At 41.9% G+C, this 16,968-nt stretch overlaps 1 protein-coding gene across 2 annotated transcripts in view; it reads left to right on the forward strand.

Moving 5' to 3' along the window:
• STK39 (serine/threonine kinase 39) overlaps window positions 1–16,968 on the forward strand; it is a 305,730-nt gene that overhangs the window by 243,491 nt on the left and 45,271 nt on the right. For both annotated transcript variants that reach the window (XM_059167118.1, XM_059167117.1), the window contains one exon: window positions 1,530–1,598. In XM_059167118.1, coding sequence (XP_059023101.1) covers window positions 1,530–1,598 — 69 coding nt within the window. The remainder of the gene's footprint in view (window positions 1–1,529; window positions 1,599–16,968) is intronic.

The raw sequence follows: 16,968 nt of genomic DNA on the forward strand, positions 1-16,968 counted from the left end.
CATCACATGCAGAATAGAGCCTCTCACCCTAAATACCACACTACGGAACCATTTTATCCCTGAGAGAATTTTATAAGTTGTTTTTTTGTATTTCTAATAGTAAGAAGAACCCCGACATAAGCCCACCTTCTATGGAATCTCATACTTGAGGAAGATTCCTTTTTTCTTTTCCATTTCCTTCATGTTATTCCATGTCACTCATGACAAAAGGGAACGAGTAAAATGATGGACTGCCACAATGTCTTTAGACATGCATCGAGTAGACAGTGGCTCTGAAAGTGTTTTACTGGAGATCCTGGAGACTGGGCCGTGTACGAAAGGGAGAAAGAGAGCGCGTTAGAGCAGAAGGTACATTTCAGATGGTCTTTGGCTGAGGGTCATCATCATGGCTGCCACTAATGGAGTAATTATTGTGTCAGACACTGGGCTAAACACGTGAGAACCCACCAATGTGAAAGATAACTTTACCATCCGTGACATGCTCACGTGAGCGCTTATGCACGTGCACACACACTTTCCGAGGGCAGCCTTAGGCAGAGCAAACTGCCACTCCGTTTAGATGCTTGTTTCGTTCAACAGCGATACATGGAGGTGCTCCCTGACTTTGGGACACACTCAAGGTCAAACCTTCTTTTAGGTTATTAGCAGCTGCTGAGCCAGTCTTTTCTTACCCAGCTACAGTTCTGGACATTTGTGATAACGTCAGAAGGCCATGGGGACCATGTCCTCTCCCTTGTAAAAACACAGGGGTTCGTAATGGCTCTTTTGAGCACACTGCCATTTACCAGTTTCTCTTTACAAAGTCTTCGAACAGACTTCTCTCATATTACCATGTTCATTCATAACCTTTCAATTAAGTGATTTTGGTTATATTCACTTGCTACAGTCTGTTCAGTCCCATCTTTATGAGATTTCTAACTCCTGTCACTTATCATTGAGAAACTACATTCTTTTATACAACCACATTTTCTAAGAGAATGAATCTGTTGCTATCAAATGATCAATGTCATGTTAAAGGAGTTTCTTAATAGCATAAATTCAAATAGCTCATCTTAATAGTCCAACAAGCTCAAAGGCTGTTTGTACCAAATATAAGGTTGTGTCAAGTGCTGCCTGTTCAACCTTTGCCATAAATTCTGACTCAGTAGCTACTAATGATCGCGAAGGATTGATGATGGCTGGAATTAACCTTGGCAAGAAAGAAAAGCAGTGTCATTGGGGGCCATTATGAGCTAACTTACAGAGGTACGTTTGAGGATTAAGTCAGGTGGTAGCCAAAGGGCAAATGTTTCTCTGAAAATGAAATCATAATTTCATTTAATCGCTGTTGAATAAATACCAGGATGCAAATTGTATATGGCCAAATATATTTTATATTGCTTCTGATTTTCCCTTCTGATAGAATCTGAATTATTGAATTAAAACACACATGGGTGATTTTCATAAATGAAAAATATCTTTTACATTGTCCTGGGTTGTTGATTTTTATTTTATGGTTACTAATACATATTCATTTCACATTTGAACAGATACGGCAGATGGCGTATCTCAGGAGCTCTTCTCCGCTGGCTTGGTTGATGGTCATGATGTAGTTATAGGTAAATCATTTTTTAGTATACAGTGTCATTTTGTTGATCTATCAAATGGAAATGCATTTAGAAATGGAAGTATTCATAAAGGAATAATTTACTCCGTTTTTTGAAAACTTCTTGAATTCTTTTATGTGGGGGAAGCATGTATGAGTCATATTTAATCTTCTTTTTTAAAAAGCTCTTAATGTAATTCTGTCCCATTTCATATGAACCTCACTCATTAGAAATATAACAAAGAGAATAGAAGACCCAAAAGTCCACATATAGCAAAAATATGAGACTGTAAATTTCCATGCACCAAGTGCACGGAACCTCTAAGTGCAGGAACGTCTAAGGTTCTATGTCAGAATTTTGTTGGGCATAGTTCCAATGGACATAGGTATCAATTTTCCCAACCATTAACAAGATTCATCACAAAAGTCTTAAGATTGGATGGGACTTAAAGATCATTCAGGCCAGTTCTTTCACTGTACGGACAGGGACACAGATTCCTAAAGGGATTCCGTGTGTTGTCCGGGGCCATGCCACTGGGTTGGGGCAGTGGAGCTTTACTTTGGGCACGGGCTCCAGTTCTACTGCTTTGAGAACACACAGGACTCACTGTCAGGAGCAGGACATGACCGATGGACTCCCCAAAGGGCACAGGAAGCAGAGAAGCTGTAAGAGGCAGATGCTGTCATCTAAGAAAAAGTGTAGCCTGGTTCCACCTAGCATGAGCATGAGACGGTCCATGCTCCTCAGATAATCCTAAATTTGTGAAGATTTTATAACGGAGCCCATCACTGGGTATTCACATTGATGGCCCTAAGTAATTAAAATTAGTTAATATGTTATTAATGTTAACTGTGACATTAACTAATTATATTATTTGCAATTATCAAGGTAATTAGGATAGTATATATGATGATAAAATGTCCTTTAAAAATAATCAAATTAAAACTGATGCTTAAAATGACTTGGGCCCCACGTGCACCCAAGTGTTTATAGCAGCAATGTCCACAGTAACCAAACTATGGAAATAACCTAGAGGTCCATCAACATCAACAGATGAATGGATAAAGAAGATGTGGTGTGTATATATATCTATATCTATATCTATACACACACACACACACACACACACACACACACACAATGGAATACTACGCAGCCATCAAAAAATGAAATCTTGGGGCGCCTGGGTGGCACAGTGGTTTAAAGCCTCTGCCTTCGGCTCAGGTCATGATCCCAGGGTCCTGGGATCGAGCCCCGCATCGGGCTCTCTGCTCAGCAGGGAGTCTGCTTCCCTTCCTCTCTCTGCCTGCTTCTCTGCCTACTTGTGATCTCTGTCAAATAAATAAATAAAATCTTAAAAAAAAAAACTCACTTAAAAAAAATGAAATCTTACCATTTGCAACAATGTGGATAGAACTAGAGGGTATTAATGCTGAGCGACATAAGTCAATCAGAAAAAGACAATTATCATATGATTTCCCTGACATGAGGAATTTGAGAGGCAGGTTGGGGGGTTTGGGATATAGGGAAGGAAAAAATGAAACAAGATGGGATTGGGAGGGAGACAAAGCATAAGAGACTCTTAATCTCACAAAACAAACTGAGGGTTGCCGGGGAGAGTGGGGTAGGGAGAGGGTGGTTGGGTTATGGACATTGGGGAGAGTATGTGCTATGGTGAGTGCTGTGAAGTGTGTAAGCCTGGTGGTTCACAGACCTGTATCTCTGGGGTAAATAATACATTATATGTTAATAAAAATAGCTAATAATTTAAAAATGACTTGGGCCCCTTAAATGACATGTTTTAACTTAAAAAGAAAATCACTTGCTCAAAATAAGTCTTTTCCCCAATAATGCTGAAGACTGTGACTGAGGAAGCTTGAGGTGGATATGCTGACCCATCAGAGTCAGAGTAATCTGTTCCTATAAATTCTATAATATAGGTCATTATAAAGTGAATTACTTGAGGGAGTAACTGAGGTTTTAGTGGGAGATCAGGATTCTGAGAAAGAATCTGTATCTCTTGTGTTATTGATACATACGTGTTATCTTGTGTTATTGACAAACGATATGTCATAAATGTGAAGATACCTTTATAATTAGAAATAATTGAGCTCTTTTCCTTTTAATTGTATATGGTATACATATTGATTCCCCAGGGAAGCTCTAACTCCTCTGCCAAGTGGTGCATATATAAAGAGATAGAGACATATTTTGAAAGAAATGTGACATACACATATATACAGGTGCGTGTTTATTTCCTTGTGTATTCCATCTCTCACACGTTCCTTTAGAATCTTGCGAGATCTCATGGGCAGCTGAATGGCTACCAAAATGTTTAGTTTGAACATGAGGGGGAGCCTGAACAATGAGGGCAGCTCAGCTTTGGTGTCTACAGTAAATTCCATCTTAGAATTCTTTCTGTGAACAGTTCCTTGATATATGTAGATACTTTTCTCATTAGATAAAGTGAGCCTCTACCTTCATGTTTTACTTGACCTGACAAAATCAGGAGGAAAGTTAGTGGTTTGATCAAGATCCCTTATAAGGTGTGTTTTCCCTGACAAGAACTATCGTCCATACATGAAGCTGCCTGAATTAAAAATAAATAAAGATAAGAACTTTCTTATAAACACCTGCTAATTAATGTCCATTATTGGGCAAGAAGTTAAGGATGAAATAGTCTTTTGAACTGAGTTGATCCTGGCAGGTGGTAGGGAACATGAAGAGTAAGAGAGATTCATGGAAAGATACTGGGTCACAAGTTTTTGTAAGCATGGGCTTGCTTCATGCCTTCAGTCAAATCAGTGTTACCCACCGCACACACACACCCCCCCCCCCGGCTCAGCTGAATCTAAACTGAAGGATTTTTTGGAGGTTGAGTTTTTTTAAAGGTGGAAATTAGGGCATAATTCCTGTACAACTTACTGTGCTTTAAATACAGTATCGGAAAGCTTCTGCTTTGTCATACTTATTCTGCCAAAAAGTTTTGATTTTGCCTTTGTTCTCCACCTTGGAGTTCCCCACCTAGGGTGTGAGAATTAGACCAAGGATACAATTCCTCCTCCTCTGATAGCATTAAAAAGGCCCTACAGCGATAGGACACCTAAGAGTTAAAGTCTTTGCGAATTTCACTTGATTATTGCATCAATTCCATAAGGTAAAAGGACAGGTTGTTTTTAATCCATATTTAATGGGTGTAAAGGGGAGGTCAAAAGAAGTTTCTGGGATGTTGTAGCTTGTCATGATCTTTGAACTTGGCTTTTATGACTCCCAAGCCCAGAGCCTAACCCCAACCCTCCCTGTACAATCAATTCGGTATCTTCAGCCTGGAAAAGTAGACCCAGATCCTTTTAATTGATGGTTTTTTGGTTTCCTGGTGGGGGTTGTTGAGGGGGGATAGCATATCCTTACTTGTTTTTCATTTATCAGTAGGTGGTTTATATTTTAATTGCAGACTGTTAGGTAAAGTGTGTAATTCTGTCTCCCTCGAACCTATCCAGCAGTTCTCTGCCTTCTCCTTTATCCTCTGCTTCCCTCTTTTTTTTTTTTTTTTTACATTTTATTTTATTTTTTTTTTTTCAGTGTTCCAAAATTCATTGTTTATGCACCAAGCCCAGTGCTCCATGCAATACTGCCCTCCTTAACACCCACCACCAGGCTGCTTCCCTCTTTACATTTTTATTTCTTACAGGAAGTTCTCTCTTTGCCCCACCCCCGAGACAGCTCTGTCTCCACCCCCTTACAGCTAAACTCTTCAAGAATTGCCCCTGACTGTAATCCCTTTCCTCCCTCTGTCTCCTGAACCCACTGCAGTCAGGTCTTTGACCTGCCCCCTCCTCTCACCCTGTGCCTTTGCAAAGCCCTGCCTGGGGAAGGCGCCCACCCAGAAGGGGATGAGCCCTGAGTTGGAGCAGAGGTGGGCGCAGCTGGAGCAGAGTGAGCCTGAGGAGTAGAGGGAAGATCCCTCATCTGTGAGTGAGGGCAGGCCACCGTCCAGTACCTCAACCCCCCAGTGACTCCATTGTTCCTCCCGCTACAAGGCACATCCACAGTGCTGGGCAGAGTTGACTATGCCTTCCTCCATGAGAACTTTTTCTGTTTGGTTTTTAGGATTCCATTCTTGGTTCTCCTACCTTATTGGTTGTTTCCTTCTCAGGCTTTTTCACTGGTTGCTCCCCATCCCACTGACCTGTACATATTAACATGAGACTCATGTTAACTAATATTAACCCAAGGACTCAGGTTGCGTGTCTCTCTTTTCTGTAGTAATCCCTCACTCCTTTGGTGATCTCCTCTCGTTTCATGGTATTAATATTTTCGTTTTCTAATTCCCAAATGTGTATCTCCAGCTCATACCTCTCCTTTGAATTCCAGACTCCTGTCCAGCTCCCTCCGTGGCATCTCCCCATGGAAGGCCGGTAGCGTCCCAGGTTTACTTAACATCAGAATCCAGCCCCTCATGTTTCCTCCTGCTCCCCCTGGCCCTGCTCCCTGGATTGATGCCAACTCTATTTGAGTGCTCCAGCCAAAAACCTGCCTTGTCCTTGATTCTTCTTTCTCTCCTACCTGATGGTCAGTCTACCCAAATGTTCCCAAGATCTGGCCATTATTCCCAGCCTGCTTCCCATCCCATTTCAAGCCTCTCTTATGAACCTCTCACGTGAATTACTGCATTCATCTCCCTGCTGGTCTTCCTACTTCTGTCTTTGCCTCCATTCAGCCTGTACGGGTACAAAGTAAACCGGATACAAAAGGCCCATGTAATGTGATTCCATTTAAATGAAATGTCTGGAATATGCAAAGCTATAGAGTCCAAAAGTAGATGAGTGATCACCAGGGGCTGAAGGGGAGTGACCGCCAATGGGTATGCGGTTTCTTTACTGGGTGATGAAGTTGCTCTGGAATTAGAAGTGATAATGGTTGCACAACCTTGTGACTATACTATAAATCACTGAATTGTGCGCTTTAGAAGGGTGGATTTTATGATATGTGACTTCTATCTCAACTCTTTAAGAAGCCAGATCACATTAATACTTTAGATAAAAGCTCTCAAATGGCTTTTCCATCCCGCATCTCAGGGGCTTACAGTCTCCTGCATGATCTGTCCCTTGTCACTTCTTGGATTTCATCCCTCACTTCTGCTCTCCTGTTGCTCATTCCACCCCAGCCATAGTGGCATTTGTCCTTGCTTTTCCTTCTTCCAGATCTCTCCTTCCCTAAGTACACCTGCCTACCTCCTAAGGCTTAAATACTGCCTCTCAAAGGGGCCTTCCCTGACCAGCCTACTTAAAATTGCAACCCATCCACCCCCCTCCACCCCCCTTCCTCATTTAATCATTTTACCAAGTCTCTCTGGGTGTAATAGGCTGTCTGTTTCATTTATTTAGTTAACTACATAGGATTTTCCCCTGGAGCCTAAGTTTCTTAAAGGGCAGGATTTTTATCTGTTTTGTTAAGTGCTCTGCTCCCACCCTCCCAAACTTTGTACTTCACGCAGCTGGTGCTCTAGAAACACTTGTTAGAGATCAACAAATGTCATTCTTAAACACACAGGTATCTCATAACATTTACTTCAGGAACAAAGGGTTTTATGAGCATAGGTTCCTAGTATCTTAAGGATCTTATTTTGGGGAGTACAGAATTCAGGTAGCATTTTATAAATATGAAATATGTTCAACTTGACAACTGCACCCAAAAAAAAAAAAAAAGAAAACCAGTCTGGTTCAGCTTAGAGTGTCGGCCTCCAGAGATCTGAATGCTTTCTTCATGTGTTTTTCCATCTTCTGTAATAAAAAGGGGTTAACATTTAAAGAGATTAAAAATCTTTTCTTCCCCTTTAGAATTTTCTCTTGAATTAGAGTAAATGTTTATAGCAACATTAAAAAAAAAATCTGAAAGAAGCAATAGTATATGTTACAGAGCAGTAAATGTTAGGATTTTACTGTAATGTAGCGAACATGAGTTAACAACAAATCCTTAGCCCCTTGCTTCAGGGCGATCTGCCTTTAGTGTGGGAACCTTTACAAACCATGGTTTGGATTGCAGAAGGAACGGTGCAGTGACATGGAGGGATTGCTTTTGTGCAAAAGCACAGCGGTGCAGAGATTAAATGCACTGTGTGTAGGCTGAAATCATAAACACACTTCAGTTGAGCTTAAATACAGCTCTACCTTCAGGCAAGAAGCAGAAGACATTTTTAGGCCTTGAGTCAGTGGAAACAAATAGGACTGGCAGGGCTTCCTGGGGGGGTGTTGGTTTAAAAAACAAATTAACTTGGTAAGATGCAGAGGTTGGTGATCTGCGTTTATAAATTTGGGTGTGTTGCTTGCCTGGGATGGCTGCTAAATGAAGATCGACCAGATCTGAGTCCTCATTTCACCTGTTTCAAGGAGGGATCCCAAGGATCACCGTTACCGTGAGGCAAGCAGAGCAACTTGTTTCCTTCTAGTTAAAAAACAGCCGATCAGAAGTTTCCTCTGCAATAGCAGCACAGGGGGAAAAGTGATAAACAAAACTCCAACTCCTGTACAAAAGACAATAAAAATTCTGAATTTTGTTCAGGACTTGTGATACAAGATCTTTTTTTTTAAAGATTTATTTAAGAGAGAGTAAATGAGAAAGAGAGAGCACAAGCAGGCACAGAGGGAGAGGGAGAAAAACACTCCCTGTTGGGCAGGGAGCCTGATGTGGGGCTCGATTCCAAGACCCCGGGATCATCACCTGAGCTGAAGGCAGACACTTAACCGACTGAGTCACCCAGGCAACCCGAGACATATTTTTGAGTCTCCTTTGAACGAGCATTATAACCTCAGCAGTAGAAGGAACATCAGTGGGTGTCTGAAGCTAGCCAATTGTCCATCATGCTCAGCAGCTCCTGCAAAGGCCCCCTTTGGGGGCTCAGGTTCCACAGTGCGTGAATGCTGGGCAGCTGCCTTCTGGAAAAATGCCTGCTGACTGTTTTTGCTGGGTTTTGATACCACCATTTCCTGGTTTTTAGGATATATATCTATATCTATATCTATATCTATCTATCTATCTATGTGTGTGTATACTACACATATATATACACACACATATATATATTTTATATTTTTTTAATTTTTAATTTTTTTATATATATATATATTTTTTTCCCTTTAAGTGGAGGTTAGAACCAGCTGTTGGAATTTCTTTTTCCTGAGAAGGGAGCTGTGTTTCTGCAATCATTTATACAATTTCCTGTGGTGGAGTTTGACCAGCCTGACTCATTATTACCGCACTGGAAGCTGATATTAGCTATATAGATTCTCAGAGCTCTCTCAGCGGACTGTTGGGCAGACTGTTGATGGCCCTGGAGTGCTCTTTTCCTGCAGATGAGAATCCTGTTCACAACCTGTCTGCCCTTCAAGAGGTACCATAAATGTCATCTCCATGAAGGCTCTGCTGCTTGCCTCTTCTTAACAGATCCGGGAAGACAGCTTTTCTGTGTGGCAAACACCAGAGACCTGTACTGTACCACGTTTAGGGACCTGTGGCCTTCACCGTCTTCTTTCCAGTGCCTGCCTTCTCTTTGTCTAGAGGTTGAGAGTGCCTTTAGGGCAGGGTGAGTCTTCTATTTTATCGAAGCTCTGCCCTTCTTGGCACATGTAGGCACTAAGTAAAGATGCCTATGGATCAATGAATACAGTTAATTCCATTTGGCAAACTTCATGCTGGCATAGCCCCTGGATGGCTAATTGGAACAATACAAATATTGTTGTACCTTCTCAAAACCGAAGAGCGATTCACCATAATTAATGCTTTCCTGTCTCTCTGCTCCCTTCACCTTTTTCCTTTTCCTAAGAATTGACTTCTCCCGTGACTTTTGAGTCTTGGGAAAGAAATATGGTTGGCCTAGAAGGCCTTTTTTCTTCTTGTACTTGTTGAAGCCTCAGTGTTTGTCTCAAAGCCTGCACCCTGAGATGTCCCTAACGCATTTATCTTAGGTGCTTGTTAAAAATGCACATTTCTGGGTTCCAGTCTAGAGCCACGGAATCTGGAATCTTGGGCTTATGAGTGTAGAAATTTGCATTTCTAACATGCATCCCAGGTAATTCCTATACCCAGTAGACTCTCCTGGCCACCTCTTTGGTTTCTGCCTGCAGTAACCTTTGGAGACTGTTCTGGCTTATTGCATCGTCTGTATCTTTTCCAATCTCACTGACCTCTGTTGCTTTTCTGCCTTATTTGAATCTTTTCTCCTTTTTAAGAGTCTGTTTTAAAACTGTGCCAGTTAACTTTTTAAAACTGAGTGTGTATAAATGGTATAGATGTGTGGCGATACTTCGCTGGTATAAATCTTTACCACCATGAGTCAGTACAGTTTTTATTAAAATGACTGAAGGTCAGGAAGCGATAGACCTCATGGTGGCCTTCAGCTTTTGTGCTTCTGGATAACAGCAAGGTATCTTCCGGCTCCAAAGTGTGCAAGCAACAGAAACTTTGCTCGGTCGCGAGCATGCAGTTGATGTATGAAGTGCTTCGTTCCCCCAGCTATGGCCAGGGACAGTACAGGCTGTTGTGAGTGAGCTGGGATTTCTTGAGCAGCAGTATGCTTTTACAATGAAAGTCCTGGGAAAGCGTGAACATATTCTCTTATATTCAGTTCAGTGGCTATGCTGTGATGTTTACTGATGTTGAAATTCAGTAAAGAAAAACTTCCATTAAAAAATATTGTCTCTATTATACAACTGGCCTATGATTTTCAAGTGGTGACAGATAATAAAAAAAAGGAAGAAAACTCCTTATGCCCTTTCTGGGTTTTAGACAGGCTTGGGGTTAGTTGAATGATGTCAATAAATACAGTTGAGTGATTCCTGATTAAAAGTTGTCTGTATGTTAAGTTTAATAGTCTAGGGAATTAAGGACTGGAAGGGGCTTGGGAGAACTATGCTGATTGCTTTCCTTATATGTATTTTCCAGAAATAGATGAGCTGTTTAATACGGCACAGCGTTACCATTTTCAGGAATATGCCACATTACAAATTTGATTGTAGCTCATTGCTCCTGGTTTCCCAAGTATCTCTTTTTTCTTTTAAAAAGTCTTCATTGAGGGTACCATTCCCAACACAGGATCAGTTCTTTTAACATGAAAAATTAGTATACAGAAATTATTTAAAAATACTTATGAGTGTTAAACTGGACTATCTCATAGAAAAGTATGATGCATTCAGATGAATGACAACCAGTTCTAGCTGAATTAAAATACTCAGAAATCGAGTTCTTTGGAAAGGGCTGGAAACAGGTCTGTATAAATTTGTAGAACGCATACACACACACTTTTGACATTACTTTAGTCACAGACCTAAGTTAATATATTTTTAAGTATTTGCAATAGAAAGACAGACTGAAGTAAGATATAATTCTTACTTTAACAGCATAATTTTTATAGTCTGATGACCATACTCCTCCTGCACCCCCCCCCAAAATCAGGGAATTAAACAAAAGAAACTAAAATAAGCTGCCCACACTTATGAGGAGATTTGGTGTCAGCCCCACCCACCCCCTCTGTTTACTGATCTACAAATTCTAATGGAAAGTCATTGGCCAGCCAGAGATAGATAAGGAAAGTGATTGGCTGACTTAACTGCTTATAAAGACATTCTGATTTAGGATCGAGGAGGCAATTTAAAATGAGCTTTCAAGGGCACCTGGGTGGCTCAGTGGGGTGAGCGCCTGCCTTGGGCTCCCTGAAGTCATGATCCTGGGATTGAGCCCTACATCTGGCTCTCTGCTCAGTGGGGAGTCTGCTTCTCCCTCTGTAACCCCAACATGCTTGCATTCTCTGTCTCTCTCCTCTCTGAAATAAATAAAAATCTTAAAAACAAAAATAACCCTTTCAAAATACAGGCAGATGTTATTTCCAGGACTTCTAGAAAAGCATAGAATAACACCTGTAATTTCCTCAAAGGTTTTCTCAGTTTCTGTGTTACATGATTATGAATTAGTGCAGCAGTAAACCACACAGTAAGCCCTAATTTTCTAATTAACTTTGTCACTTTTTATTTGGTTAGGAATTGTGGTTCCTTTTTAAAACCACTGATACAGGTAGATTCCAGTTAAGATCTGTACTTAATTTCACTTAGATGAAACAAGAGCTTGCAAGTGGATTAGTCTTAGATATTCACTAAATTAGCAGTCTGGCTTTTTTCAATTCCTTTAAGCTGTCCTGCTTTAATTCATCTTAATCTGTGTTTTAACTCTAGAATCTGATATGCCTGAGGTTTACATTCAATCTAGCCAAACTTTCTAACTGTAGAATTACATTAAACTCCCAAATAACCAGTCCCTACTTAGAGTGAGAATATCTTTCTGGTGAAAGTAAAGTAGGTTTATTCTTGGGCAGGAAACTGAGGCTTTCTAATATTACCATTTTTTTGTGTGCGTGTGTGACTACCAGGTGTGTTGGATTTAAATTAAATAGTTCTTTTCCTAACATTCTGCCCTATTAGTAGATAGTAGATTGATCTGTCTTTAGGTGTAGTGAGTGAGTGACTGTGTGTGTGTGTGTGCCCACTTCAGAAATCTCTGGGCCCATGTGAATTTTAACCATACCATCAATAGTATAGTATTGTAGATACATGTACGTGTTCAACTGTGCTTGTTAATAGATTGACAGGCAAATCTCCTAACCCCAAATCAAATCCTTGCTATTCTTTTCACTCTACTCATTGAGATGAAGGGGAAGTACCGCCTCCTAATTTCTTACAGAAAATAGAACTCCTCGTTCACCCAATCAAAAAAAAATTTTAAAGCCAAGAAAGAAAATTAGGTCAACGTTTTTGACGCAATGTGGGTTTGTCATCACTATTTTCAGCTTCCTGTCTAATTATAATCTTAAATTTGATCCTGTAGCTTGCATGTGCTTACCATTTTTTTTAAAACAAAGCAGACTGTCTTGCCAAACCCCAAAAAACATAGATTTCTTCTTGCACTCCTTAAACTGAGTATCCAAAAGGTATATAAGAATGTTTTCACCCCAGATTCATTTCAAGATCAGGAGAGACTTTGACTTGGCACATTCACACTTTTCCCATTAATATTTGTGCCCGATTCTGTTCTGGAGCTCATGTTCATCAGAAGTAGCCACTGTACTGTGTAAGCTGTGGCAAGCATTCCATAAATGCAGCTGTTCCTGGAGGATTTCATGTCTGGTGAGACATAGAACCATCCAGGAAGAATCTGTGGTTCGGGGGAAAACTTCCCAGCCTGGCTCCATCCCCCTACTGCCCAGGCACACTGTGGCAGACCACGAAGAAGGAGCTGCCCGTGAGACTGGGAGTAAGGTTCTTTTTTTGGCCTCACTTTTTAATAGCAAAGTGCCTTCATCTTCACCCATTGGGAACTTGGTCAGCCTTAAGAGGTTTGTTACTTGAGATGAGAACATCCCATTCAAAGTATCTTTTCAGTAATAGACCCCCAGGAGGTCTAATTTGTAACAGATTTTGAGACTTCTTGTCCGTTGGTGATTGTTAGCTGGGTCTTTAGAAACTCAATATGTTCATGACCCTCTTCGCTGGATTAATGCATCTGGGGTCAGAATTCTGCCAGTTCTCTTCACTTTTTCATCTGCCTGCGAAATGCAAGGTCAGAAGGACAGGAGAAGCCTTCCAAATGGCTTAGGTGCTAATCTTGCTTTCCTTCCGTAGGAGCTACTAATTCCTTGCATATTTCTCTTACTCTTTTGCTTCTCATTTTTGAGTTGAGAACTCATTTTGAGTTGTCCGTGGGACTGAGTGGTGAGTTGAGAATGGCATGCACTGGAAATTTAACAGCTAATAGAAAAGTAGAATACAGATTGGAGGACATGATTTGGACAGCACTATATTCGGGAAACATGAATGGGCTTCTCAGCCCCTGACATGGAGCTCCAAGGATCTCTTTAAAAAAAAAAAATGGCTTTTTTACTTAGTGCTCATGAAAATTGTTATGAGGTAAGGAATGAGTAAGACATTTTCAATATTTTTTTAAGATGGATTTTTTAAAATGTCCAAAACACAGAACTTTATAATTTAAATCTGAGCAGTGCTTTCTTTTTTTTTTTTTTTTAAGATTTTATTTATTTATTTTGACAGAGAGAGAGAGAGAGAGATCACAAGTAGGCAGAGAGGCAGGCAGAGAGAGAGGGGGAAGCAGGCTCCCTGCTGAGCAGAGAGCGCGATGCGGGACTTGATCCCAGGACCCTGAGATCATGACCTGAGCCGAAGGCAGCGGCTTAACCCACTGAGCCACCCAGGTGCCCCTGAGCAGTGCTTTCTATGGTTAATTAGCAATAATTAAATAGAAGAGGTCAGGCTTCTTGGCATAATCTGAAATATCCATGCACTTCAGATGTCTTCAGACTAAATAGTTGTTAACCAGCAAGAGCAGAAATTACTTACTGGGAGTCCCCAAAGGGCTGTGTCCCAGGGGTCCTTAAATCACTTTCTCAATGCTGGTAACCGTGTGGCAGCTCACTGGTGTCCCCTAGTTCCCTGCCCAAGAGACTGAAGAATCCTCACTGGTGTCACCAGCCAGTGTGAGCCACCCGGTGCCCGCAACAGTGGTGCTGCTTTCTCAAGGTCCTGGGGTACTTCCTATTATTGGGCCAGAGTGGCACCTGCTTCCATGCAAAAGTGGGGACTGGGGCCTCCTGCTGTCATCCTTTGTCATCCAGGTCTGGAAGCTGCCCTACAATGTTTGTTCAATAAGCAGAGCATCTACTCTACTCTGTGCCAGGCCTGCCAGGTCAATGAAACAGAGTTCTTGTCTCCTTGAAGCTCCCAGTCTTAAGAGGAGAGGAAGACCCAGGTGTAAGGAAAATCACAAATTGTGAGAAGTGCCCTGAAGAAAAAAGTGCTCTTTTGGGCTCCACAGAAAGTTATACACAGGGGTCCTCATTTAGACACAGGAGCAGAGTAAGCCCCTCTGAGGAAGAAACGTGAGTGACATGTCCGATTCAGCCCCTCTGCGCAGGGCAGGGAGGCACAGCTTGTGCGGAGACAGCAAACTCCGTGAAAGGTGACCAGTGTGACCAGATCAGGCCAATGAGGAGAGGGTGTTCTGACATAAGGCCAAGCAAGAGGCAGAGGCCAGACACTGCAGGGTCTTGTAAATAGCCCTTCACCAAAATGCCTTGTTAAAACCAAATCCTAGCGATTCCTCATGAATTGAGTCACGAGGGAGGTAAAGTCTAAAACTTGGCACCTTGCCTGCCCTTTTCCTATCAAAGAGGACAAAGGGATGCTTTCCTCTAGCCTCATTCATTCTGCAGGGAGTCTATTAGCCATAGTTTACATGGCCTCGGATCTCTCTGCTGCCTGGACTTGATTCCCATTTGACCCAGGTGTGTGGGAACCCCAGGAAGAAAGGACAGTAGCCCTGGAGGACTTGAGAAATAAAAGCTGAAACGATGTTTCAACATTCTGTGTCCATTTAAGTTTGAGGGTTTTGAAAAGCGACTTGTAACTTACTGTTTGGGGATCAGGAGAACTCCAGAGATGCCTTCAAGTAATTCCGAATCCAATTATTCTACCAAAGGGAAGTCAGGAGTTCTAGAAAAGGAAGAAACTTGGGCATTGATTGCAGATATTTGCCTTCACGTATATTCCCATGGAGAATGAAGTATATTTTCCATTTTGTAGTAGTGTCTTAATCTCACACAAATTATGGTGTGGGCTAAGGTAGCATTATATATACAGTAGAACTATTATCATTATAGTAGAGTACAGAAGACATAAAATATTCATGTTCTTTGGGTTAAAGCGAACTTGCCATTTCAAGTCCATTAATTGCAGTTGAATTTAGCAAATTTTCTTTCAGGGACTGATACTCTAATTACCTAAATTAAAGTAGGCATTCCAGTTAGCCTTATGTTCCGAGTGCAGGCATAGTAGAATAAGCTCGTGTTTAGCTAGCCTTTGTCTCCGTGAACTGGATGTGGAGCTGAGACCGTGTTTTCTCCCAGTGTGATTTCTAGAGTGATTATAAACCAGCAAAGCTATCTGATCATGCTAGTCATTCCTGTTTTTACCCTCTCTTTATGGGCTTTATTCTCTATGCAGTACTTTCTAGGAAATAAAGCTTTCCAAATTTCTGGAGTAGGGGAGTAGAGACAATACAAACACTGAATGGCATAGAAATTACTATACAGAACCCTGTCTAGGCTCCATTATCACACAGGCTCCATTAACTGACATCTCTGGTAATTATTTAAATAACTGATTGCAGATTGATTGGTTATTGTTTCTAGGGAGGCCTCGTGGTTTTCCACATTGTTTACTGATATTTATGGTTTAATGGAGCAAACATCCCCATCTTGTTTCATAGACTCTCACTATCGGAGACACGCAGAGACAATGTGATGTAGGCAGAGAGCCCCGGCTTTCAAATTAGAGGCAGGTTCAGATCTCAGCTCCAGATGGGACTTAGGGAAGTTAACTTCATCTCCCTAGCCTCAATGTCTTCTTACCCACAGAGGGACTCACTTAATCCTTAGAACTGTCAGGAGTCTTCATTCGATCCCATGGAAAGGTTTGCGTGCTAGCAGGTGGAAAATGGTGGTCCTTTACTCTTTCTGGTTTGAGTTCCATTTATCTGCCCCCGCCCATCAGCTGTAAGACGTCTTTAGTGAGATACCAGCTAGAGGCTTTAAGGCAGCCCTGTGTGTTCTGCCGGTAAAGTGAGACTGCACCAGTTGGCCGGGAGTGGAGGTGGAAACCCCACGAGGGCAAGAATGGTTGCAGCACTGCAGTCTCCTGGAGTCCATGAGGTCGCCCAGACGTACCTCTCCTGCCTTGGAGCCAGCCACGGGAGTTTCCGCTCTGGCCCAAACAGTGCAAGGCAGAGTGTGGGAGCCACACCATGAAAATGGACACTCAGGAAGAGGCAACTGGATAGTGGGCCCTACCGAACAGTTTACTTGCAGTTAGCCTGGAGGTGACTCTTAGTTTTCTGCCTGTTTCCCTGTGACTGAAGTTGCCCTGTCCTCCTGCAGGGGAGGACATCACACACATGTGTACTGCTTGGCCCAGGAAGAGGGATCAGGAGAGAAAGGTGAATCCCCTGCCCTAGGAGGCCTGCGTTTTGAGTTCTGCTTCCATAGCCTATGATTAAGTGCTTTCTCTCTCTGCCTTTGAGCTCCAGTTCCTTCCCCAAGTCCCACCTCTTTTTCTGATACTTGGCAACAGGAACGCCCATCAGTCAGGGGGGTTCATATCCTTATCCCAGGGGAGCGCGTGCTTCTTTTCCCGAGGGAGTAGAGCCATGCTCCTTGGTCTTGATGGAACAACTCAAACAGAAAACGTTGCAATAAGCCTAATATTTCTACGAAGGGATGGCCGATTCTGTGAACTCGACCTCCTGAATTCAGTAACGCTCTCAGGTC

Source organism: Mustela lutreola, chromosome 3, assembly GCF_030435805.1.
Source record: "Mustela lutreola isolate mMusLut2 chromosome 3, mMusLut2.pri, whole genome shotgun sequence".
NCBI lineage: Eukaryota > Metazoa > Chordata > Mammalia > Carnivora > Mustelidae > Mustela > Mustela lutreola.